This window comes from Corvus kubaryi, unplaced genomic scaffold, assembly GCF_017639235.1.
Source record: "Corvus kubaryi isolate FWS band 111438036 unplaced genomic scaffold, C.kubaryi_AGA036_p1.0 138, whole genome shotgun sequence".
Lineage (NCBI taxonomy): Eukaryota > Metazoa > Chordata > Aves > Passeriformes > Corvidae > Corvus > Corvus kubaryi.
The window spans coordinates 21,217,283-21,243,972 of record NW_024580672.1 but is presented as its reverse complement, the minus strand read 5'-3'; the positions used below and the strand labels follow the sequence as shown (position 1 = coordinate 21,243,972).

Below are 26,690 nucleotides of genomic sequence, written 5' to 3'. Positions count from 1 at the left end.
CACCCACCCCATCCTCAGCCAACACTGCCCAGGGTCCAGCCTGCCCAGCACCACGGGGACGGTACCGACTCCATCAACAGCAAGGACAGCCTCAGAAGTCCCGATTCCAGCCACAGAATCCCAAAACACTTGGGGTCAGAAAGGACCTCTGGAGATCATCCAGTCCATCCCCCTTGCCAAGGCAGGGTCACCTGGAGCAGGGCACACAGGGACACATCCAGGTGGGTTTGGAATGTCTCCAGAGAGGGAGACTCCACACCCTCCCTGGAAGCTGTTCCAGTGCTCTGCCACCCTCACGGAAAGAAGTTCCTCATGTTGAGGTGAAACTTCTCATGTTTTAGTTTAGTCCAGCCAACACACACACAGCTGCAACATCCCAAACACCACAAGCTCAATCTGAAATCCAGCTTGTGAAAGAGACTTAGAAACCCTGACGTCCTTCCCAACCCAGCACTCCAGGCTAAACCTGCGCAAATGATGTCAAAGCCCCCACAGGGCCAATTTGGTGCTCCAGGGGATCACAGAGCTCCCTGTGAACATCCTCGAGGCATCAGCCCCCCTGCTTCCTCAAGCCTCTCCCTTGCCATGGCAGGGAGCTCCTATTGCACTGAGCAGAACTGTGCAAAGAGGGTCTTTTACTAAGCAGTACTACAGCAGTGAGCTTAATGGCACAGCCAGATTTGAATGGGCATTTCAGTGACTATAAAAATTCAGGTTCAACACACAAACTCCTCTTGCACTGCTGCGGAAACAGGATAAAAATGACACAATTCACTGCAACACCAAGCTCATGATGCAGAGCAAAGAGCCTAAAGCAAGGAGGAAATGAGGTGATGGGAAGATGCTTTCATTTCCTACTGTTCTTCCTCCTCAGGATTTCACAAAGGAAAACAAAAAATTCCTCTGTTGCTTTCTCAGGGAAGCCTCTGGAATGGGAGAAAAAAAGATGAAGGAGTTTGGGGCTTTTTACACATCAAAACTTACTCAATTTATTTTTCTTTGCCATCCCCTTATTTGTCTCTCAGTCTTTCAGGCTGTCTCCAACAGCAAGAGAACAGACCCGAAGTCAAACAATCCCTGAGGAACATGTTCTCCTTTCCCCAAAAGGACACCCAGAGAGAGGAATGTCCTGCTGAGAGCCCCAGTTTGACCCACCAATAATTCCCCCCTCTCTCCCAAAACAACCAGGCTATCCCAGAAATGGGAAATCAGCGACGCTTTTCCTGAATTTGTACCTCACACCAGAATCAGGGGGAAAACGTCACCATGGGTGCGAGTCAAACAGCACTGAATGCACTAAAAGATAAGAGCACCATTTTGCAAAAACAGGGAAAAACTGTTTTTCTCCAAACCAGGGGCAATCACATGCTCCAGGCTGCTTCCAGCGGACTTGGCTCAGCCACTGGCCCTAACAAAGGGTCACTGTCCAGCTCCCTCTCAGCACCAGCCCCTTCCACCAGCACTGGGGCAGCTCTCAGAGAGGAGTTGATATCCCTGTAATTCTGTTTTTCCCACCTCAGGGCAATCCTTTGAGCCCACACCGATTTTTATGTTCATTCTGGAAGAAATCATGAAAAGTAACTGATGTGATCCCACTATTGATTAAAGACCCAGCATCACATTTTACTCCATACATTTACAGACTTCTGGGAAGTCAGGAAAACCAGGGTAGAGGGACACCCTAGATCTCTGCTTCCAGACACTGAGCTCCACAATTCTGGCACAATAAGAACCTACAGGTATATTCACCACAATTCACTTTAGCACAAGTTTATTTAATAATTCTAAAGCCTCTTCTAGTCTAACTGCAGAACATTCCGAGTTGGAAGGGACCCACAAGGATCATCAAGTACAACTCTTTTTTTCATTATTATTACTTAAATTAGTCAATGATTTTTTTATATATATAGTGTAATAAATTAATATTTTGAAGTTGATGTAGCCCAGTAATCGATCCTAGATGTACACAGGAACTCCCAGGTGAGAACTTGGTTCCTTAGCCACTGCTAAGGCACCCCTCAGCCTACTGAAACACATCAGCAATAACCCTTATACCTACTTCCCTCACTGCCCTGAGCCTCGAAATTGCCCTTGTTAATTCAGAATAGCTCAAAGCCATAACTCCTTCCTTCCCAAGCATAATCATCCAAAGAAAATGGATTTTAAAACCACCCTGATGGTCACATATTAATGCCAGGAGGATGGCTAAGGTGCCACTAACCCAGCAGTAACTCACTAACCTCTGCTATTAAAAAAAAAAAAAAAAAAAAAGAAAAAAAGAGCATTTTGATTATTGTTTCCTCCTTTTTGGCAGGTTATTTTTCCAGCATCAATCTGAGAACTCCCTGAAAAGGGGTGAGGCATTAGCACCCAGCACATGCCCGCTGGCAGCCAGGGAGGGCAGAGCAGGAGAGCAGAGCCAGCTCCTGGCTAAGGAGCAGATCTGTGCTGTTCCTGGAAACAGCAGCTTAAGGGGACATATTCAGGGACATATTTCCCTGCCATGATTCCCAAAATCTGCTCCAATGTCTCTATTTGGAAAGCTCCAACAGGCAGCACAAGTTTGTGCCAGACTGGACAGTGTAGCTTTCACCTGAAAACATTTGCTTCCCTCGCTGAAAAAGTACTGCGTTAATCTAAAATTAGTGGTTATTTCTCAACTGTTCAACTCCTCTCCACTTGCAGGATTCTCTACCTCAAACTGTTAAAAAGCCAAACTGTTGACAGCCAGCACACTGCACACTCCATTCATGGCCAGCAAACCAGCTCATTTTTGATCTATAAATCATCACACATTTGCACTGGGTGAGGTTGGTGCAAGCATCCTCTGAGACACTGCTCAGCAGTGTTGGAAAAGGCGGGGAGAGCATTTGTGCCATTTTCCTGGAGGAATCTAACTCACTCCTCTTGCTAAGCAGCCTTCAGCCTTCTGGAGAAAAACAGTTTCAACTTCAGAAACGTTTCTTGCTCCATGAGTGGCCCAAAAGCAGGAGGCTGCTGCTGCATGCAAAGGTAACAGCACAAAAACCCTGCCTTGTGCAGGTGTGGCAAGAAGGGAAACACAACTGTAGAACTCAAGACTTCATTAATGATCACCAGTATTTTACTTTCTACTAAGTTTACCCAGGCATTTCTGAGCCCATCTCCTCAGCACCTAAGCTGGCATACAATTATTTCGGTTCCCCTCCACAAAACTATTTTATATTTTCCACACTTTTTATGTAACTGTTATGGAAGCATCAGGATAGAGTTTTACAAATATAATATGTGAACTCCTGGTCTTCCAAGTTTGATTTAAGAACAGCTCCCAGATCAGCACGCTGTGTTATAGATGGTATCACACCCAGACTGTAAAGGCTTGCAGTTATCCCAATATTTTAAATATTCAAGCCTTACAATTATTAAAACTTCTGGTTTTTGGCCAAGAACACGTTCACTTTCGTGTGCTCTAACTGTGGAAACTGCAGCTGCTGCAGGAAGCCGAAATTGTACTTTCTGTGTTTAAGACAAAAGTCTGAACCAGTTCAATCACTCATCACAGCCCAGTAAATAAACAGATGCCTCCTCTGCAGCCCAAGTGATTGATAAAAATCTGTTAATAAATCATTTCAAGAACACGTTCAACTAGAAAATCAAACCAGAGTTGAACCCACACAAAACTTCCAACAGTATCAGCAGCACCATAATGGAGTCATTCCCTCAAGTCTTTACTAAAATGTGCTGATCTGCCTATATCCAGTCTTTATTTTTTGGGAATAAGAATCCCCACCCCCCAGAGCTCAAAGCAAGATACTTTAGTCACTCCCTGAAGACTCAACAGATTCTCAAAGAAAGTTTGGGAGATTCTTCCCAAAAAACTCTGTGCTAATCTTAAAGGTCTTTTCCAACCTTCATGATTCCAAGATCATCAAATCCAACCACCAACCCAGCACCATGGTCACCACCAAACCACATTCCAAAGCACCACATCCCCACATGTTTTGGACACTTCCAGGGATGGGGACTGCACCACCTGATGGGACCCCACTCCCAGTTTGTGGCTGCAGCCCTGGTTTAACCAAGCCTTTGCCATCATCTTGCATAAGCACCACCTCCATCAATATCCCAAAACTGGGATCTAGCAGGAGACAGACCAGACAGAATCCAAAGTCCAATTCCCACAATCAGCATTTTAGAGACAGATCAAGACCTTATAAAAAAACTCCCTCAGCCATGAGAACCTCCTGGAGCTCTTCAGGACAGCAATGGTCAGCATTAAAGCAATCCCATCTAACTGCAGATGTCCCTATGAGCCAGATAAACATCTCATGTGCTTTTTTTAATCCTTTTAGAGTCTTAGGTACAGTCAAATGCTCAAGAACATGACCAATAAATAAACAAAGTGTAGTGTAATAAATACCGAAAGAGTATTTGATACAGAGCCAGAAAGTTTGGGGTTGGTCTTTTGTCCCGTTTGACTCACACACTATGGAAGCTACTGTCCAAGAAATACCTCTGCACCACAAAAAATATCTGTTCTCATCTCCAGCCACTTCACTGGGAGCAAGGACAATTGTTTTCTCACCAAAAAAGCTCAATGATTGAAATCTCTGGAAAAAGGATCCTTATCCACTGCTTTGCCGCATGTCACTAAATTAATTTCAGAAAGGAGTCAATGCCAGGTGTTTGTCAGGCAGTCCCAGTGCTCCAGGAATTCTGAGCTGCTCCTGTGCACGCTCCTGCCACTGCCTGGGAAGTCCAGGACAAAAAGTTTGGTTCCTTTATGCCCAACTGTCAGTGAGCTGCACCAAAAAAGTGCAGAACAGCCCAGTGGAGGTGACAGAGAGGTGGGACACAGACTGTCAGCACCTACAGAGGCGTTGCTGACAGGGTGGCAGGGAAGGGCAGAGCTGGATCCTGCCACACCAAACACACACACTACTCTAATTGGAGTACAGACTAACTCTAATTGGAAACAGAAGCCAAAATAACTCCAAAATTTAAAAAAACAAAAATGCCACAAACCACCTTTTTTTTTTTTTGCAACCAGTTTGAGTCACATCATTTACCCTTCACACTGGAAACTTCAACATCAATCTATAGAAGGCAAAAAACACACCAAAAAACCAACCCCACAAGACACACCAGGCTCAGACAGGAGGAAATAAAATAGGCTCTCAAGTCCACCTTAGATTCTTGGTCTAAGAAGCACCAGGAAGGTGATGGATTGATGGAGACACCAACACCTACCAGTCATGGCAAGAAAAATGTAACAGGCAAGACTTGAGAAGGCACAACAATGGGAAAAAGGGTGAGCAGGAAGGAAGGAATTCCAGCAGGGATGACAAGGCAACAGCTGATGTTGGGAATCTGTGTATAAGGACAAGGTAAGAGATATAAAGGAAAAAAAAAAAAAGAGGTCTGACACCAGGCAACATCACCACTACTTTGGGTTACGTAAAGCATATTAAAGGCTTCAGTCTAAGCATTATTTTCTATATTAAAGCTACAAATGAGCCATGGATTGATGCAAAAGAACAGGAATTTTCCCATAGCACCCCAAAGCAGGAGGAAAAAGTCAATCAAACGAGAGCTGCTAAACACATCCTCTTTTAGCTCTTTCCATTACTTACAAAACAATAATTAAAGGTTTCTTTCTTCCATTTTGATGTTAGTTGTCACTCATACACTCTCATTTTGAGAGATTAACCTCATATTTATCAACAGAAACATTCCCACAGGCTCTTATCTATAACTTTTCCTGGCCCAAGTGACACATTTCACCATATCTCTGCACAGTCACTAAACTGCAGTGCAAGCCCTCCTTCAGAGGACAGCACTGACAGGGCATTCCAAGCCACTGCCCTGATAATCCCCAGCCATGGCAGGGGCAGGGTTTGCTCACTGGAGTCATATGCACAGCAGATTTTTCTGAAAGCAAGCGTCCTTTTAAACCATTCACCATCTGCCTCAAGACTCAGAAAGTCAAATTCTCATCAGCAGCTTCCATCTGGCTCAGCACTGAGAGATTTCCTGTGTCAGGGTCTACTACAGGAGTACTTTTTACATTACCAGTTGCTTCCACTTCATTTCTGATACGCACACACACATCGGACACTCTGCATGAGGCAGCTCCTCATTAAAAGCACCCAACTCCGTGCCCTGAACCATTCCCTGCTGCCAACGTTTTTTCCTGCAGATCAGCTGGCACCATTAGGAGGATGTTAAAGGCTAAAGCACCAGCTGCGAGGCAGGGAAGCTGCTGGAGACAGGTGAGAGTGGAGCTTTCCATGATCCTGCACCTCTGCCCCCTCCCAGAGGCACCAGCAGCACCAGGGTTTGCCATGCTCTCCCTTAATTCTGTTTTCTCCTGTTTATTCCATGTAGAGAAATTGGGAAAACCCTCCTAACACAGCACAGCTGAAGGTCTTAGGTTTGGGTGCAGCATGGCCTCATCCCCTCCCTGTGGGTTCCCTCCTCCCGGGCTATTTGGGCCCCAGTCCCTGCACAGATGTTATTTTATTCCGTCCAGCTCCGAGCCCAGTGACGCCAGCACTTCCGTGCTTTGTTTGGATAAGCAGGAGAAGGAAGGCAGAATAAACACAAGCACCTAAGGCTGCACTTCCAGAAGGCATCTACATGCCTGAGGAGGCTCTCAGGTATTTCAGAGGCTCTGTGCTCTCTCCAGTCCCAAGTGCCCACCTGCACTGCCAAATTTTCCAAATGCTCCAGGGAAGCTCTGCCAGAAGCTGCCAGGAGCTCCATGAGGTTCCTCCTCAAGGAACACAATTCCTGATGCCCCCACTGATAGGCTCACCATATTTTAAACAACTGCTAAAAGCAATATTTGATATTGCAGACTTAACACCTTTTGATTGCAGATGCATTGCTTCGTCAATTTTTACAGGGTCACAATACATCCAGTCACGCCTGGCAGCTTTTTTGGCAAGTGTTGGCTTCATGAGGAGTACCTCAAGAGATAAGAACAGACAATTGCCCTGCATACACCACAAGACTGGCTGATTTTCCAATGGATGGGGGAGTTCAGCACACTTTTGGTGCTCCTTACTCTCCCACAAGTGTAAAAGCCTAATCAAAATACTCCGTTTTTAAAGGTATATAAGTTATTGCAAAGTCTTGACCTGTCATGGTCAACAGCTTTTCTTTGGCTCAGATTATGATTTGAGCTAGCATTTATATGGTCGTGAATATTGGTTTTGGCGACCTCTAAGGCAAAAAGACCTATTCTATTATCAGCCCTCCCCACATGGGACTCCTCAGGGATAACAGGGTTTTCTCAAAACCACCACACCTGCTCAGCCTGGCAGCTGCTCCAGTAGGTTTTCCACCTCAACATTCAATCATTTGTGCAGCACATCCATGAAAGTGGCACAGTTACTGCAAGAGCAGGGATGGACAAACAGAGTGCCTCAAAAACCCAAGTGCCTACAAGCACAAACATTGATTATGTACAATTTTGGTGCCATTCCTGTTCAGAAATTACACAGCAAATCCTGCACCACTCACTTGTTGGTATTTTCTACTGGCGAACACAAAGACATTTTGCTACTCCAACGCCCTCAGGCAAAATCAGCCACCAAAACCGTCTGCAAACGTGTTCTAAAAAGGGTTGTGCTGAAATAATAAAAGCAGCATTCGAAATAAGGCAGCAGTGCTAAAAAATGTCATGCAATAAACCCCAAAATTCATGTATGGCAGCCAATAGTTGCTTCAGTTCTTCATCCATCTGTTTGTTTTGTCACGTATATGGTACATGATTACACATAATAGTTCTCAATGCAATTATTTCAGTTTAGTTACAAAGCTATATGGAGCAGAAAAATATTTCCAGAGATATTTCACATTTTTGCTGATGAAACTGAAATGCAGCAACTGCTGCTTCTTGTGTTACAAATCTTCACATCAGAAATCAGATTTAATGCACAAATTACATAAACATGGCCAGATAACACTATAAATATATAAATGTTTTCACAACTACAGTCTGGAAAGGGAGATAAAGTTTCAGAATTACATGAATTATCTCTTATTGAACATTTCTTTTGTTTAGGGCATGATTTCAATTCCACACCCCCCCTCCCCCCGCAAGCTAAAAGAAGAAAGTATTCCAGTAACTCATTAAGGAATTCATTAAAGCCTTACTCAGAAAATGACTATTGTCAGAACAGCTTTGGGGGCACCACAGGCTAGAAAACAGAATTTAAAATGCTTTTAAGTTTAATTTAAAAAAAAAAAAAATCTGACTTGTCAGTGGTCCACCTCCCTGGCAAAGAAGACCCGTAAGGAGGAGCAGCTCCACTGAGGGTTTTGAGGAAGTTTTGGACTTGAAACAACACAAAGGGGAGAGGCAAAACCAACATCTTTGATGGAGTAAATTCTTTAAAACTGGATTAGAGGCAGTTCCTTGTTGGAGCTTCCATTCATTAACAGGAGTCAGCCCCAGCTGTTTATCTACAGTTGGACACATCCACAGGTATTTAACAAGAGGTATTGGATTTCAGTCCTGCAGGACCACTGAAGAATCAGACAAAGCAAAGGATCCTCCATGTGCTCGACAGCCAGCGCTGGACAAACTCCAGAAACATCAATATTTAAAGGAAAAATTACCCCAACCCTTGTTCCTGTAGCTGCAAGCTGACAGAGGGGCTTCCTGGAGAAGGTTTGCCTTTATGTTGCCTCCAGTTTATTTTCCCCTTCCCTGAAAGCTTTGCCTTTGGAGAAAGGAAAATGCCTTTATAACACAAAGAAATCTCTGCCAAGTGTGGCAAACAGCCCAAATTAGCTCTGTTTGAGTGCACCTAAGTCAAGCACTTACAATATAACCGATGAAGGGATAATTACAAAACCCACCAAGGTGCTACTTGAAATCAGAGAATCCCAGAATGGTTTGGGTTAAAGGGACTTAAAGCCCATCCAGTCCCACCCCCTGTGATAGGCAGGGACACCTTCCACTATCCCAGGGTGCTCCAACCCCATCCGATCTAGCCTTGGACACTTCCAGGGATGGAAATACCAAACGAAATGCCTTAAATCAACCCCCAGTGACTACTGTCATTGCCATACCTGTGTACCACGTGAAGTGTAAAACCTCACTTGTTTTCTACCTCCCCTTTTATTTTCTAGGAACAAGAGTAAAATTAACAGCTGAAAATCCCCTAAACTGACTGAAAACTTCCTTTGCAAAGTTCAATAAAAGCTCTGTATTATGGCCCTAGGCTGCTGGCTACCTAATGAAGTCAGTTGTGCTCCATGAGGAAAAAAAAAAAAAAAAATTCCTGGAAAATCCCATCAGGAATAATTTCTCAGAACAATCCCAGCTTGTAATGTTGTCGCTGGCCTGGATGAAAACAAACAGGAGTCCACGCTCACTTCCACTTATCTGGTATCTTTATCCCTCTCCAATCTGTTGTTTGCAACAAGTGTTTATTGACAGAGAACAATAGTGGCTGCTGAGTAAACTGGGAGGAACCGAGCACATGCCTGCAGTCCAACTCAGGTCATTCCTGCAGGAAGAAGCCTGTTACACCTTCCAGCCCCTTCCCTCTGCTTCAGGGGATGCCAGGGATGGGGCAGCACGGAAATGCATCCCCTCAGCAAGCAGGGAATTAAAGGGTTTTGTAAAATAGAATCATGGAATGGTTTGGGTCAGAAGGGACCTGAAATCCCATCCCATTCCACCCCTTGTCATGGGCAGGGACACCTTCCACTATCCCAGGCTGCTCCAAGCCCCAATGTCCAGCCTGGCCTTGGACACTGCCAGGGATCCAGGGGCAGCCCCAGCTGCTCTGGGCACCCTGTGCCAGGGCCTGCCCACCCTCCCAGGGAACAATTCCTTCCCAATATCCCATCTAAACCTATTCTCTGTCATTTAAAAGCCATCTCCCCTTGTCCTGTCACTCCATCCCTCATAAAGAGTCTCTCTCCATCTTTCCTGCAGCTCCTTCAGGTACTGGAAGGTCACAATGAAGTCACCCCAAAACCTTCTCTTCTCCCGGCTGAACAATCCCAATTCTCTCAGCCTTTCCTCACAGCAGAGGGATGTAACAAATAAAACCCTCATCTCAGTGTTCATGGGGAATGTTATCTCTAGGAAACTGAATCTGCATGTGCTCTCTCCAACACACTGATCAATGCAGCAGCGAATCTTCCATGGACATTTTACCTTTCCATTTTTACTCCATGGGTTTGGGATGTGTCACAGCACGGCCCTGCTGTCCCTAACAGCAGTCACCTGTCCTGTCCTGTCAGGCAGCTCCAAACCTCACAGCACAGCAGCACTAAAATCACTAAGATGCATTCCTAAGATGCATCTTCTCCAATTTCCTTAAAATGTTTCCTTCCCTGCTCTAAGGCACAAGTACACACAAGATCATCACCTTAAACAAGAGTCTCCATGTGCCACCACAGCTCACCACAGCCTGGACTGTAACTCCAGGGTTCCACAAAAGCCTTATATCTGTCCAAAAGCATCACAGTCCTCCCTGAAGAAGCAGAAGTGAAGCAACGATGCTTGGCTGTAGGATTTCCTGGGCTTTGACCAGCATTCCTCTTCCCAAATTTTATCCCCATTCAAAGGGCATTGCAAGAGCAGAATTCAGCTGCAAAACTTTTAAATCATGATCACTGTATCATCACTTAGTCCACCAACTGGTTAAACCCTCCCCTAATAACCAAATAGATAAATTTCTATGTACCTGGTTTGGAGGTACTTCTATAAACACCTTTGGCAAAGCTATCCCGACCTCAGGCACTAAAACACCCTAACCATGAAGTGTGGCCAACATCCCAATGTAAATCAGGCCTGTTACGATCTGCCATGTTGGGATGTGCAACAGAAACTCACCAGGAACAAACAAAAATCCTGGAACTCATTGAATTTGGAAAACACCTCCAAGACCATCAAGTCCAAGTCCAATCCCCACCTCGTCACCCAGCCCAGAGCACTGAGTGCCACATCCAGGCATTCCTTGGACACCTCCAGGGACAGGGACTCCAGCCCTGTAACTGGGAGTTCTCCTTTTACATCTGACCATCCAAGGGCATGAAGCACTAATTTTCTATTTTACCATTTATTCAAATGAAAAAAAAAAGGACTAAACTAGCACAGTAGTGGTCTAATTACTCCATAGGAACACAGAGCTTTGGACATAGAGGCATTTTAAATATGGTATTTGCAGTCACCACAGTAGTACCAGTTCTACCTCCCACTGCAGCTCTCAGCCCAAAGGAAAAAGAACAGCAGAATTCAGGAGGATTTGGAAGCTGCCACAGCCACTTTGCACCACCTCAGAGGTGCTGCTCAGGCTCCCAGACTTTCCAAAGCAGCTCTTTACATCCCTTCTCCCCCGGCAGAAGGAAAACCACCAAAATTACAAATTTCACATCACACTAAAAGCGGCGAATATGAGACCGAGCAGCCACACTCCACGGCCACTCGGTGACACCGAGGGGACACAAACAGCTCTCAGGACTCTCTGGAAGCCTCTGGTGTCCCCATGGAGGAAGCCACACACCCACGTGGTCCTCCCCACACAACCACACTCCTCCCCACCAGCTCAGGGCAAGGGATGAAAGGCAGGATTGAGATGGAGGACAAGGATCTGCAGCACTGGGAGCAGGGAAAAGCCTCTCCAACGAAGGCGATCATTTCCCTGTTCCGCATGGCTCCCCATATGGTAACCTAATATCCGTATTATCCCATTAGATCCACACCCATTCCTCCTGCAGCCTCCCCTGAACTCTCTCAGGAAGCAGAGCTGAGCCACGCTCTCAACTGCCTGCTGAGATAATGCCTCTGCACAGAGGCTTGGGGCAGCAAATTCACTTTACTCGAGTGCAGGGCATCCAGAGCACCCCCAAATCCCACTGTGCCACAGGAGGGAGCGCTCCTTAACACACCTGTGTCCTACCAGCTTCCACTACTGGCTTGTTGGCATAATTTGTTCCAGCTGCATCACAGCCAGCAAATCTTCAGGTCTTGAGATGTTAAGAAAACTCTGTTGTGCACAGGGATAGACCAGAGGAGGGGAAAAAGGGATATAAATGTATTACATAAGCACATGTGCATATTTCAAGTATACACACCTCTATATATAGACATTTATATACACTTCTGAGCTCCCACAGCTAGGACATAACAAACATAACCACAACACACCTTCCTGATATTTCTGCTTTGGGATAGCCTGCATACAGAATCCCAGAGTATCTGGGGTTGGAAGGCACCTCTGGAGATCACTCACTCCATCCCACCTGGAGCAGGTGACACAGGAATGCATCCAGGTGGGTTGGGATGTCTCCAGAGGGGGAGACTCCAAATCCTCCCTGGGCAGTTGTTCCAGGGCTCTGCCACCCTTCATGGAAAGTTCTTCCTCGTGTTTAGGTGGAACTTCTCATGGTTTAGTTCATGGCCATTGCTCCTCATCCTGTCACTGGGCACCACTGGAATGAGTCTGGCACCATCCTTCTGGAGATGTTTGCATGGACTGATGAGATACACAAAGTCTGCCACATTGTGTTTCACTAAGTCCCATTAGCACTCCTATTAGATATTTTCCTCACTGTCAGACAATACTGAGTCAACATCAGCCTCCAGGACTGGTCATGGCAAACAGGAAGGAAAATATTCTCATGTCCGAATCCTCAGGTTAACAGGACCCTCTCCAAATCTGTTTGGGACTACACAACCGTTGCATCAATTCTCCACAACCTCCAGCTTTCACCAAGCAGCAAGAAATAAAACATCAGAAAACTCACAGTGCCCCTTCTTAACAGCATAGAGGTCCATAAAGCACATATAATCCAACTGAATATCCATTTTCTTAATGAGGACATCAAAAAGAAGCTATCCCTCCCAAAGCAGCACCTAACAATGGCATAGGCCAGTGAATCCAATGTTCAATTAGTTCTAAATCTCATCTAATCTCCGTGCAACACCAAAGCCACTTTCAACTCTCACACCTCTGTGACTCAGCAGAGAAATCCCCAAGTTTGGTGAGGATCTCAGCTTCCTTGCAGGTAAAAGAAAACAAACTATCAGAGAAACACAAACCTATCCTAAAACCATGACAAGCTTCTCTGCAGAGCAGTGGACACAAAATACCAACTAAGCACGAACGGAGCACATCACCTTGTGCTTCTTCAAACTGGGAAACAGGGGTCTTATGCTTAAATTACATTTAAATCCAGTTCTCTTACTACACATGCAATCCCCCACGCTGGAGAGCCAAGTACACCTAGAGCATGTTATAAAACAATCAGTCTATTTCACACTTGTCTCTCCTGTCCTTTTCAAATCAATTTCAAAACATTCCTGGAAAGCCGGGCCCGGGCAGTCACCCCCACCAGAGCAGCAGACACGGAGTTCCTGCGAAAGAGGAACTTGCTTTCGAGTGTCACTGGGTTGGAACATCAGCTTATACTACGTGACAGATCAGTCAATCCAAAATACCCATCCCACACCACCAGGCAGATAATTTGGAAACTTAACGAGCGACTGCCATCAGCTGCACCTCTGCTTCCCTGTGTTCGTCCTGCATCCCCAGCAATGGAATTACCCACGGGTCTCACACAGTGTAACCGGCATTTACTAGTAATTTTAAAAAGTCAAGCTGTGGTTTTCTAAGGACATGCACACAGAATTTAAAATTAATTCCTACAATTCACTTAAGTTTTACTCAGACCCCAAAACTCCCTTCTTCCTGCTCTCTTTGTTTATGAGGTTTAGCTGTGGGTTTCTATGAAAAGTTGTTCTTCACAATCAATCCAGCCCAAGAACTGTGGTGGACATTGAACTTCGTGTTTCCAATGTGAATAGTCAGATTTATTATTTCCTTCCCCCAGACAAACGCTCATTCATGCCAACAAAGTTTCCTGCGCCGCAACCCCAAAATAAAAGCCTTTACTCAAAACGCAACATCTTTAAACTCAAGATGGGCCCTCTCGGCACAGCCCTGCCCAAACCTCACCGGGGTTTGGTCCTGTTTAGTTACAGCGGGGATGTTTTAGCCACCAGCTGGGAACAATCCCCCTCTGTTCGAGACGGACGGAAGGAGCGGAGTAGGAAATGGATCCCAGGGTGCGCGGAAACCCCTCATCTGTATGAGCATCACACTCCGTGCACAGCCCAGAGCCTCGTTCCTTACACCTCCCACGGAGGGACAGCACACAGGGCACACGGTGGGCTCCCAAAGGAGCCAGCCTTGGAAGCGCATCCCGCTCCGCCGCCTCCAGCGCGGGGAGCAAGAGCCCGACACGAAAACAACTCCGAGCTCCTTCGCTCCGCGCAGCGCTCGGGGAGCGACGGAACACAGCGGAGCAGAAAAGCAACTTCTCCCAGCGGGGCACGGCGTGCCCGGACAACTCCTCCAGTTCCTGGGAGCCAGGAGGAGCCGGGCGGGGAAGGGCAGGAACCGGAGGGGACTCGGGGGGACCGGGGGACACGGCGCTCCATCCCGGCCGCGGAGTGGAGCGGGGAGCCGGGCAGGGACGGGGAGGCCGCGGCCGGGGTCGCCCCTGGGCGCAACAGGCGGGAGCGGGGCGGGCGCGTCCTCACCTACGCCGTACTTCTCCTCCCTTTTGGTGGGCACCCAGCGGGTCATGGCGCCGGGAGCCGCCGGGATGCCAGAGCCCCGCTCCCTACGCCGCCATTTTCCGACCGCGGGACGGGAAAAGTTTCTCCCGACGGCGGAGTCATGTGGTGCGGGCGGAGCCAGCCCGGCCCGGCCCGCCGCCCCTCGCCCTCCGCCCTCCGCGTCCCCTCCGCTGCCGGCCGGCGTCCCGGGCTGGCGCCGCGGCTGCTGCCAGCGGGAAGGGCTCCCCTACAGAGGGGCCGGGATGGGGAGGTGGGCGCTGCCCATCCCCGGTTATGTACCAGGTGCCTCCCCGCCTAGCCCCGATTGCGTTCCAGGTGCGCCCGCTTGTGCTCTCCCGGAAAGTTTCTGCTTGCGCAAAGCCGGCGCTGCTGGCTGCGTCCAACCCGGAGATGCGGCTTTAAAACGAAGTTGTTACGAGCGTTTAATAGTTGGGAGTAGGATCTGCGTTTGGAGGTTGCCGTGCAGGAGCTGGACAAGCACGAGAAGTGGGGCTGTAAGAACATTGTGAGGTTAAACAGGGGCAAGTGCGGGTGCTGCAGTTGGATCGGGAAAACCCCCGGTACCGATCCAGGCTGGGGATGAACTGATGGAGCAGCCCTGGCAGAAGGGCTTGGGGGTCTGGTGGGTGAGAGCTGGACATGCCCTGACCATGTGGAAAAAAAAATCGAGTCTTGGACTGATGCCACACCATGGGCGGTACGGGAGAGGGGAATTCTGTCCCTCTGCCCCGCTCAGGTGAGACCCCACCTGCAGAGCTGCCTCCAGCCCTGGGATCCAGCGTCAGAAGGATGTGGAGCTGCGGAAAGAATCCAGAGGAGGCCACGGAGATGCCCCAAGGAGAGCCAGGCTGGGAGAGCTGGGGGTGTTCACCTGGAGAGGAGAAGGCTCCTGGGAGAGCTCAGAGCCCCTTGCAGGGCTTAAAGGGGCTCCAGGAGAGCTGGAGAGGGACTGGGGACAAGGGCTGGAGAGACAGGACACAGGGAATGGATTCACACTGCCAGAGGGAATATTAGGGATAAATTGTTCCCTGGGAGGGTGGGCAGGCCCTGGCACAGGGTGCCCAGAGCAGCTGGGGCTGCCCCTGGATCCCTGGCAGTGTCCAAGGCCATTGGGGCTTGGAGTATAAAGATCACAAACCTTCTGATTTCTAGACCTAAGTCCAAGAAAATCTCATCCAAATCTAGCATCTCCTGGCTAATTAAAGCGTGGAATAAGTGATTACAAAGGAATGAGCAAGGGAAATGAACTTCCTGTTCCCAATCCCTGTAGTCTTTGGAGACATCCAGGATCAAACCAAAAGTTTTTAAAATGTGTTTAGGAAATAGAAAATATAGTGTATACAAGTCAAGAAACAGCAGAGGGATAACACTTAAGAGAAATAAAGAGAAGTGAAATACCTGACTGGTTGTCATTTGGTAGGATTAGTCCTCTGCTAAAGGGGAAGCTCCAGAGCACAAATTTAAGGATTAATACAGGTCCAGGGCTGAATCTTTTTTCTCCTTATTTTCTTGTGTTGTGTGGATGGCAAAGGACCGTTTTTTGCAACAGCATTTTTGCCGTCAGGTTTTGAGCTCAAGTACCCAGCCACCTGAAGGAGTCTGCTCCTCTTCCCATGTATCTATCTTCCCTTTTCCCACCCTTGGAATTAGTTTCCCAGGCCATCACATGTTCAAACTATTCTAGATTCTGTTGTGCAGAATCCCAGGCACACTGTGATGGAGCCAACTCCTCCTGCACCTTTTGCATTCTGCCTGGGAGTGAGGACATCAAAAGGTTTTCAAAGTCATGGCTTGTCCTCTTTATCCTTAATGGATCAATGATTAGAGCCTTCCCCAAGACAGCTTACAAGGGAGCTCTTCGATTTCACACCTTTATTTTCATAAGGTAAATCAAAGTGAATTGAAATGTTGGGCCTGCTTGCTCTGTGCCTGCAATCACCTTTGGTTTCCCACACCAGGGGAAATGGAAAGCAATAATATTAATTTCCAGCTATGAATGTTTCACCCTTTTATACAACTGGTACGTTATTTTTGTGGTGCTCCTAAATAGGTGCAGCAAAACTGCCAGAGCTGCTCAGGCCTCAGGCGGTTATGGGGTTTTTAAGGCTATTACTGGAACAATCTGTAAATCTGGAAGCTGATTAACTTTTCATTTACGTCACTGATAACCAGGAATCACTTCCGTGGAACCGTGGTGGCTTTGCCGGTCCAGGGTGCGAGCAGGGGACACAAAGCAGGACACTGATGTTAATTTAAACCTGCAGATGGCTGTAATTAGTTAATAAATGAGCTATTGCTGCAGTCTGTCTTTCTGGGCCTCAAGGTTCAAAGCTGAAATGTGGTGTTTGTTTCTGTTTTGAGGGAGGCCAAGGGAGCACTCCTGTTTCCCTTCATGAGAAAGGTGCCGCTGCCAAGCTTTCTTCAGGTGTTAACCAAGAGTTAAATTAAATTCTCCCATAGATTGGCACTCCTTAGTCCCAGCTTGCCTCTGTATCTGCACTAAATGGGAATTATATAGACACCAAAGATCAAGTACAAGCCTAAGGCAGGAAGCGCCAGGTTCAATAAAATGAAAGTTAAAGAATTGCTTATAACTTCTACATATTAAATCCGTTCAATAGCAAAATTGATGTTGATGGCAGTGGAAAAGAAGGGGTTGGTCCTGCTGTCCATGATCTGTAACAAATATTACACAGCTGATCCCATGACCACCATAAAGCCTCACTGCTACTGATGAGGGTCTATATTCATTTTACTGCTTTCCACATTCCCATTTTAATGAAAATGTGTTACAAGTAGAGCTAATGCCATTTAAATTTTGATAGCTGGTAAAAAGTACTTCTAATTCACCAAGTATAAATATCCCAATGCTGGGGTTTTACAGCTAGGAAAAAATGGTAATTTTTGGACTGTGATATGGAGAAAATAAAAGATTTTTATTTTTTCTCCAGCAAACATAATATAAACTGTTCTCCTGAAAAAAACCATTTTTCATTAAACTGTAAAATGTTCAAGCTGACATATTATACATGCTTAGGCATAATGTATTTCTTCACACTGTGCAAGTATGTTTTTCATTTATTAAGAGGAAACTGAAAAATGTTTTTTTCCATAAAACCCAAAAGTTTTATCACATCCTTATGTCAGCTCTTGGGGTTCTCATCTGATTTTTTAAATGCACCACACTGAGTTGGAGACACTTCTCTTGGAGCACAGGAACATTCCTTTGCATTCCTCACTTCCAAGAAACCCAAATGCATTATTTGGCCATGAGCAATGTTTGAAATTCTTGTCACAGCATCTTTTCAAAAGGCTGAATGGAACCAGAGCTGCTGCCCTGCTTGAGACAGATTTGCAATAAGTAAGAGATGTTCCATAAATGTCCAGGTATGATCAAGATTTGTTTCATAGTTACTGCAGACGACTGCACCAGGGGAATGTTTGTTCCATCTCAGTTAAATATCACCGGTTTTTTGTAGTAATTTCTTTTCATTGACAAGCCTTGTAGGTAAATTCAGCATTTTCAGGCAAAAAACACATAAGTAGTTCTTTTACACCCACAGTGCAAATTCTTCTTGGAAATATTGCTCCCAGGAGGAGATGGGTGGACTTATAAAAAAATAATGTAATAACTTTTTGGCTTTTCTAGTTGCATTAAAGATATTCTGTTGGGAATGTTATGGCTTCCATTCCATCTGCTGATCATTTATTTTTGCTGTAATTTCCATTAGGGGTGAATGACCTCTTGTGTCTATGACTGGCTGCATGTTCCATGTTTAGCTGTACACAAAGTAAGAGATTTTTACACCTGGTGGAAAGACTCTTGTAATAACTGCTGTGCTTTACAATGTATTACTCTGAATCAGAATGGGAATAAAAGTAAATTTATGAGTTTGTACAAAAATGACTTCAGCCTTGGCTTTGCAGACACCTGATATGTGTCTGATTAATTTGGGGGTCTCTTGCAGGTGAAAGTGGACAATTTTCAGGAAGAATTAAGAAGCCAAAACTACATTTCCTTTGACATTCCTGTTGGCTTCGGTCAGCCAAGGAGTGGCATTTACAAACCTGGACAAAGCTGGAGGGAAGTTCTGTGCTCTTCCAGGCTTTGCCCTGTGTTTTTCAAGGGCGCTCAGTAATCTTTACTCCTCCTCTCACCTTCATAGAAGCATTTTGATTATCTATGGGTGTTTCTTCAGCTTTTCTTCCACAAGGATGGCATTTGGGATGCCCAACGTGCTGCATGCAGGGCTTCATTTGCCAGCAGAAGTGTTCAAAGGCAACATTTGAATTTATTTAGCTCCTGGGACATGCATTGCAGTCATTACACTGATTTAGGGTCTTTGGGTTAAAGAGAGCATCTCTCCTTCCTGCTGACTCCATCAGCAGTTACTGCCTTCTTGCATTTGAATTTTTATATTCAGAGATTATGGCACTATTAGGGATTTAAAGGGTGATTAATTATTCCTTCAGTGAGAAGTCCAGAAAGGAGCTAAAGATACTAATTTATTAAGTAATATTATTTTATTAAACTGTTTATGTTTTAGCCTAAGAAATGGGGCTTGGCTGTACATAAGGAAAGGGATTGTTTCCTAAATTATGTTCCTTCAGACTGTGCTGCTGAAAGTGATCTAATGAACAAGGGGTCTTCAGAGGGGTTGGATGTTTAGATGCAAATGTGTGAACATCTCCCCGGTGCTCTTTACAAGTACACAGGGGTTCCCAAAGTGATGTGGTTTTGGAAGGATGGGATTATTACGGATACAGCTTAGTTTATACCCTGGTATTTCATCCTGTGCTCTGTAATAAAAAGTGTTTTACAGTGCCTCAGTAAATGGAAGCGGCTTCACGTCTACAAAAGGGGGAACTCTGATTTCTGGTCGTGCCAGGGTGTAAGGTTTTACATTCTTCAGGGAGAAAGTGCAGAGAGATTTTTATGGTGGGTCAATGCTATCACTGTGTGCTCTGAATAAACACCATTTACATAAAAAGCAGGTCTTTTGTCAAAACCATCTCAGACATCACCTTAAGGACATTTTATGGGATGGGCACTGTATGTCTTGGACATTGGCTCATGAGCTCGTTCCCTGCGGGGTTTTTTTGACCCCTTACCCTTCCCAGGATGTTCATTCCTGCAGGACTGAGGCAGCTGACTTCCTCTTGGCAATTGCAGGTTTCTCCAACTCTCTGCAGCCTGAAATTTCACAAAATCTAAACAAACTTTTTTATTCCAAACTGAAATACCGACTAACAGGAGGAAGATACTCACGTGAGTGTTACATTGTAAACTCCAAAGCACACAGAAGTTAATTTTTCATCAGTTCCTCGCACAAATTAGGTTTTAATTCTTATTAATTAACAGCAACAGACTCAGGAATATCTTTGCAAATTTTGCAGTCAAGCCCAAAGCAGTGAAGGGAAAGGGTTGTACAAATTAATCTAAAATACAAGTTCACTTAGAGTTCACTCTTGTGGCAACCTGTTCCTCTTTGCAACACCTGTAAATAACCAAGAGTACAAGGGTTTGTGTGGTTGGGGTTTTTTTCTGGTTGTGTTTACTGGTACATTTTTCATATATTTGATATCTACACTCAAAATGAGATTATGAGCTCAATTCACGAAACTCTTTGACAAATTCATATATAACTGGCAAAACAAAAAGCTGGATGTAACAAGTCAGGGATGAATCATTTCCAGAAAGTCAATAAAGTTTAACTGTATCAACTCCAACAGATCCGTGATTTTAAATCTGACACGTGTTTAAGCTCACAGTAAAAATAAGGAGCATTTTCCAAAGATGTTTTCTGGGACTATATCCTGGTAAAGCTGTTACTTATTAGAAGCCAAATAATGATTACACTGAAGAGTGCAAGCTGGAGCAGCAAACATCCATTATTTCTGGTAATAAGGCTCAGCACTCATGTTGCACTTAACATTATGAAAGAACTGAACAAATATTAACTCTCTCTTGTGATCCAGGGAGGTTTCTGGATCTCCATTTGCAGGAGGGAGGCAGCTGAGCTAAGGCCAGCTTTTTAAAATGTGACAGGCATTCAGAAATTGAGAAACTCGGAATACCAGGCCACTTCTGTCACCTCCTGATGATGTGATTTTCCTGAGGCCAAAAGTGACATGTTAGCTGAGGCAGGGTTAGATTGGATGATTTCCTCGGCCTGCAGACAATGTTCCCTCTCATCCCTTGATGAACGATATGAGATGGCAATGAGAAATGACAGGGAGGGAACATGATGTACTAGCACCTGTTAGAAGGTTTGAAAAACTGGTTATTGGAATATGGAGTGTTTGAAGCAACGAGGAAAATTAGTTTGTGGGAGCAAAGAACCGGGTGGGATTCACAGAAGTGGCCTCTACATATAAAATGTTAATTTTTGAAGGAAAAACAAAAGCATCCTATCAATTCTCTATCCAAATTTTATCCTTCTGAGCCCTTGGAAGACCAAGTTAGGACGGGATGGGAGGATGCCCAGGAGGCTGCATGTAGTGCAGGAAGCTGACATCGCTTTTGACAGCGGATTGATCCAAAGCACTCAGCAAACCCTGCCCTGGGAATTGTGCAGCACTGACAGTCAGGGGCTGGGGGCAAGTGGTACCATTATCTCTCCCTGGCTGCTCTCCAAAACTGGGTTTCTAAATGTATTTCTCACTGCAAACTCTGGCAGACTTTGCTACCAAGCAGGATTGGTTTCCTAAAGAGCCTTTTAAAAGAAGACTTTATCAGCTGTGCCTTAGGACAAAGCCTTTGCTCTCCTCTGCCTTTGGATGGAGTCTTCAGTTCAGCCACTCTCAGGGGAGATGATGGGGTGGCAACTCCACGCCTTCTGGCTGGGTTGCCATGGCAGGCCCAGTTCCTTTTGGAAAATCCCAAATAATTTTGTTTAACCTTGTAGCTCACAAAAGACTGAAGTAGCTCAAACTGGCTTCTCCAACATGAGGTGTGATTTATTCACTTGGGGACAGAGAGCAAGCCGAAAACTCAACCACTTGCTTTGATCTTCTGTAAATCCTTCCTTGGGAGGGTGCTGAGGCCCTGGCACAGGGTGCCCAGAGCAGCTGGGGCTGCCCCTGGATCCCTGGCAGTGCCCAAGGCCAGGCTGGACATTGGGGCTGGGAGCAGCCCGGGACAGTGGAAGGAGCCCATGGCAGGGGGTGGAATGGGATGAACTTTAAGCTCCTTCCAACCCAAACCATTCCATGTTTCTATGAAACTCAGTGAATTTTTCCCCTCATGTAAGATCCAGGGTTCCTGAAAAGTGAAGACAGGTATTTGCTGTGTTTTGCACGAGGCTCAGTTTTCCTCGTGGAGCACGGAGCTGTTCTGCAGCTGGCTGCCAAACATGAAGCGGTGCCTCGCTCCTCCTTGGAAAAAAGGCAGGAGCTGATCTAATGCTCAGTGCCTTCCTTTTGTCTGGCTTAGGAAAACATCTCCAAATTCTCTCCTGTCATGTTGGAAAAATGTCACATTTTTGTTTCCAGCAGGATCCTGCACTGAAAAGAGTCAAACACAATAAAGCTGATATCTGTATTCCTGAGCTCGCTCTGGCTCTGCCCAAACTCCAGCTTACAAACTATTTATGTGGAGTTGTTTGGAAATGGAAAGTTTTGAGTGCTGTTCCTGATTTTGTAATCAAAAGTTGTTTGTGTCAGCCATAGGAACTCCTCACCAATGCGTGTTGACAGTGGTTGGAATGGAAATACAGAAGCCCTTGTCTGAAAATGAGAAAATCTTCCTCCTCATCAGAAGCCTCCACCTGAAAAACAATGATTTACTTGTCTGACAGAGAGAGAAACACTGATAAAACAAACCATGTTCCAGGCCATTTTCAATGTTCATCATCTATCTCTCTATGAATATGTACGTTTATCTCTAAAACACACATATTTCTGCAATAAAAGTATTAATATTCTGGACAGGAATCCAATTTTATCTTTAAGCAGCATTTGCCAGGGATTGTTAAATCATATAATGGAAGCTTTGTCTAGACACATTTCTCAGTGGCCAACTTAATTTTTTTTACTTTGATTGTTTTTAATGTATTTCTCGGAAGAAAAGGTCCTAATAAATTTGTTTACAACCTTTTCTGGAAACTCTGGCAGTTTTACAATGTTCAGTGCTGGTAATAATTTTTCTATCCCAAGCCCCCTATTCTTGGAGTCTCAGTGTTCTCCAGGAGAGCCCTCAGCTGAAAGTTGCCTCAGATTGTTATTAAAAAAGTTATTAGGTTTTTTTTGCAAGTGAAACATTATCAAGTGTATGACTTGGAAAGGAGCAAAGCTTGCTTTCAGTGACTGCAGGATGTTTCCATGTGATGATTTTTACTATGAGTTATTAACATAAATTGCCTGGGTGTATTTCACAGTGGAAAATCCAAATTATGACCAAATCCAAGTTATCAAACCCGGGACAGCCTCAGCACCCAGGCAGGGACCCTGACATGGCTTTAAAGTCTCAGCAGTGGTTGTTGGAACAAAGGGCAAGATATTTTTGTGCAGCATTTTTAAAGCTGCTGCCTTTGTCCTCCCACCCCTGGCCTTGGTCCAGGCTCCCTGAAATCAATGGAAAGGCTCACGTTGATTTTGGTGGGATTTAGCTCTGGACCAGCTCTTTAGGTTTCAGATTTTAGACCTCTTAATCACAAGCATTAAAGCAAGGCTGACAAAATGTTACTGCTTTCCACAGTGCTGCAGGTGTTGTTCCTGAGGCTTATAATGTCATGTTTGCCTTTGTTTCTCAATGCACTTTATTAATGAAGTATTATTTTCTTCCAGTTGCCAGGTGTGCACCTCAGTCACCTCAAAACCATTAACAAAAGCATGCCAGGATGGTTTTAAGAAGCCAAAGGAGCTGCATGAAGCTGGATTTTCACCAAAGGCCATGAGTTCATTTAGGACACCTTTCCTTGGTTTGGGGTGTTGGGGGGGTTTAAGTTAATTTTGGAATCTTCCCCTGCAGCATTATCTTGTTTTAAGTTGAATTCTGTGTAAATGCAGTCTGTTGTCTGAGAACTTCTGCATCAGTCAGAGAAGGGGAAGTGAAACTCGTTAATTGGGTGAAGAAAGCAGAAGGATTCCTTCCAGGTTCTGGAGCTTGCTGCCTCCCACAGATTTGGGGGATGTTGAGAGCTGCCCCTGCTTCCACACAGTGGGGTGAGGGGACACAAGGTGCTCATCAGAGGTTCCCAAGGCTGCCAAAGCAGTGAGAGGGAAAACATCACTTTGCAAGGCTTCAGTCATCCCAGTATTGCCTGCTGGTGGCTCCTGGGGAAGGCAGCAGCTCCAGGAGGGTTCTTGGATTGCTCTCACCCTCTGGGACCATCTGCTGGGACATTTCCAAGGACATCCCATGGATGACATCACCTCTGCTCACAGGAGGGAGTGTGGTTTCCATGGCCACCCTTGCATCCCCTCCATCTCCCTGCCTGCGCTGCCACCTTGAACACAAAGGATTCACTTTCCAATTCAGAGAGGTCTGAGCTTGTGCATCTCTAAGCTGTCACACTTTGATTGTTCTTTCAATGCTTTAAAAACTCAACTTTTAGCCTGATTGCAGAGCAAGAAATATTTCTTCCTTGAACTCTCTGCGTTTCTACAGCCCTCTGTCTTTAGATTAGACAAGCAGATACAAGAATTGTCTTGTAAAATTGTAGTTTCCCTTTAATAAGCCACTCTGACAGGCAATTATTCATGCAGTCTGCTCGGTGCTAAATGTTTTTTCATGCTGTGCACCCCTGTCTCTTGATTGCAGGAATGCACTCCTGTGAATTATAATTATGAGCAAATATGAACTGGTGTGCAGGAAATGATTTACTAGGCCTTCCATTGCTACATGGTATTGGTTCCCCTCTTCTAACAAACAACATGTATTTTTTCATTCTTTGGGTTTTTAAGTATTTACTGCAAGTTATTTTGAGAGGAGTTGGTGAAACTCGGCATAAGGAACCTCTTCAGTGACAAATTGTTTGCTAATGTTTAAATTTCAGGACAGAAATGGCAGGCAGGTGTTAAAGCTTGGTGCTAGAATATTAAATACTATACAAACATAACCAGGTGGATCCAATTCACCTTGATAATTATCCCATTTTCAGGTACTTCCAGAGAAACCACAGGCTTGTCACACTGAACTTAATAAACCAGATATTCCCTGGTGATTAAATAAAAAGGTCTGATCTCACTCTTTATAGATCTGTGTATATTTGGGGCATAGAGAGTAAAATTTGAACTATATTAAAACTATGTAATAATAACCATTTTGCTCTTTGGCTTCAAATATGAGCTGGGTGATAGAAATGCAGCAGGAAAGCCCAAAAATAGACAGAACATCGTGGGTCTTTCAGGATCTAAAGTATTCCTCCTCTCCAGGCAAATCCTGTTGGCTGAGATGTCGTGAATCCTCAGAGAAAACATGGGAGGTTCTGTAAGGTTCAGAGTTGTATTTAATTTTAGAAATAGCATCACTTCCACGGGTATGTAAAGAACAAATCATGTCAAGCAAAGATGACTCCTTTTTTAATTAAATCCTAAATTAGTGGGAGAAGACAAGGCAGTGCACGAAAGCATCTAGAATTTACTAAAGCGTTCGACACGGCGTGTCTCGGAATTGTGTTTGACAAATGAATCCAAGTGGATTACGCAGAAATGCAATTATGAGCCCGAGTAATTGGCTAAAGAATGTGCTGAGGAGTAATGATCAACAGGGGAGTGCAATCGTGGGCCCACGCAGGACATTATTAGGGTTTCACAGCACCCCAGGGGAGGAGGTTTGTGGTGATAATGTTGCAGAAACAAAATTTAACTCGCTCGTGGGGCTGTGTACCTGGCAGAACCGAGGATCCGAGGAGTCAGAGAAATATTCTTTCCTTTATTCCTGTCTAGCTGAAGGTGTGGTGGGCAGCAGAAATGCACGGCGTGGCTCTGATCACGAATGCATCTGCAGCTGTCCTGAGTAAGAACAATTTCTCTGCCTTACAGAGAAACATTTGCAGACAGATTTCGGTGCCCAACATCACCTCCTGTGCAAGGCTGTCACCTTTTGAGGCTTGTTCCCCCATGGTTCACCTGGGAAAACACAAATGAAACCATTACATTTGCCCATGGCAGGGCAGCAGTAACCCACAGATCACCGGGTTTTCTGACCAGGCATATCCCTGGTGACTGGATGCTGGGAATTACGGAATCATTTAGGTTGGAAAAGGCCTCTAAGGTCATGGAGTCCAACCATTAACCCAGCACTGCCAAGGCCACCACTGAGCCATGTCCCTAATCACGAGGAGGAGGAAATTTCCTTGCTAAAAGGACAAATAAATGTAAGTCCCTGAGTGAGCTGAGCAATTGCCTTCCCTGTGAGGAGCAAATCTGAGTAAAACATGAGCTTGGATCGCACATCGAGGAAGCAAAAGGCTGGGGTGAGAGGAATAATTGGGCTATTTCCCAAATTCACCTTCTGTGTTTAGCTATGGCCCCGAAATGAAGGGCAAATTGCTGCAATTTGGGGTTGTGTCCCTGTTTTCCCTTTATCCTGTTTGGCTTTCCACAGGTGCAGAGGTGGCGAGTTTGGCTCTGCGAACGCAGTGTGTTTCGATGAGCAAGGTGGGACGTAAAAAAACCCCAAGTCAGCTCTCTGGAATATGTAAACAGATGAAATTGAAGCAGGAGCTCTTTCTTAGTGCTCAGAAAGCTGGGAATGTTTATCCAAGTGCTCCATCAGCTGTAACAGAGGCAATGAAATGCTGCAGCCAATATGGGATGGGATTCTAGACCCGACATTCTGCTCCAAGGGCTGAATTTGGTCCTTCAGGGAATTTATCAGCCTTTGTAGGAGCAACTCTGATTGGAGAGGAAGGGCCAGGACCATTCTCCCCGTTTCTGTCAGGACAGTTTGGCCATGATGTAGCTCATCCACCTACAATAGTTCAAGTGGTGAATATTTAGTCTGAGTTTTCATCCAGTCTCCCTCAGCAATCAGTGAAGGGAGGATAATACAGCTCACTTTTCAACAGTACAGAATAGGTCATGTAGGTAGAATGAGAAAACCCCTCTTTTTCTGCCAGATGAAACCTGGACAGCCGTGCCAAACTGTGGG

At 45.4% G+C, this 26,690-nt stretch overlaps 1 protein-coding gene across 1 annotated transcript in view; it reads right to left on the bottom strand.

Annotated features, from left to right (window-relative positions):
* DOCK1 (dedicator of cytokinesis 1) overlaps nucleotides 1–14,693 on the bottom strand; it is a 93,014-nt gene extending 78,321 nt beyond the window's left edge. The window contains exon 1 of the mRNA XM_042019568.1: nucleotides 14,555–14,693. Coding sequence (XP_041875502.1) covers nucleotides 14,555–14,600 — 46 coding nt within the window. The 5' untranslated portion in view covers nucleotides 14,601–14,693. The remainder of the gene's footprint in view (nucleotides 1–14,554) is intronic.
* Nucleotides 14,694–26,690: the final 11,997 nt, after the last annotated feature.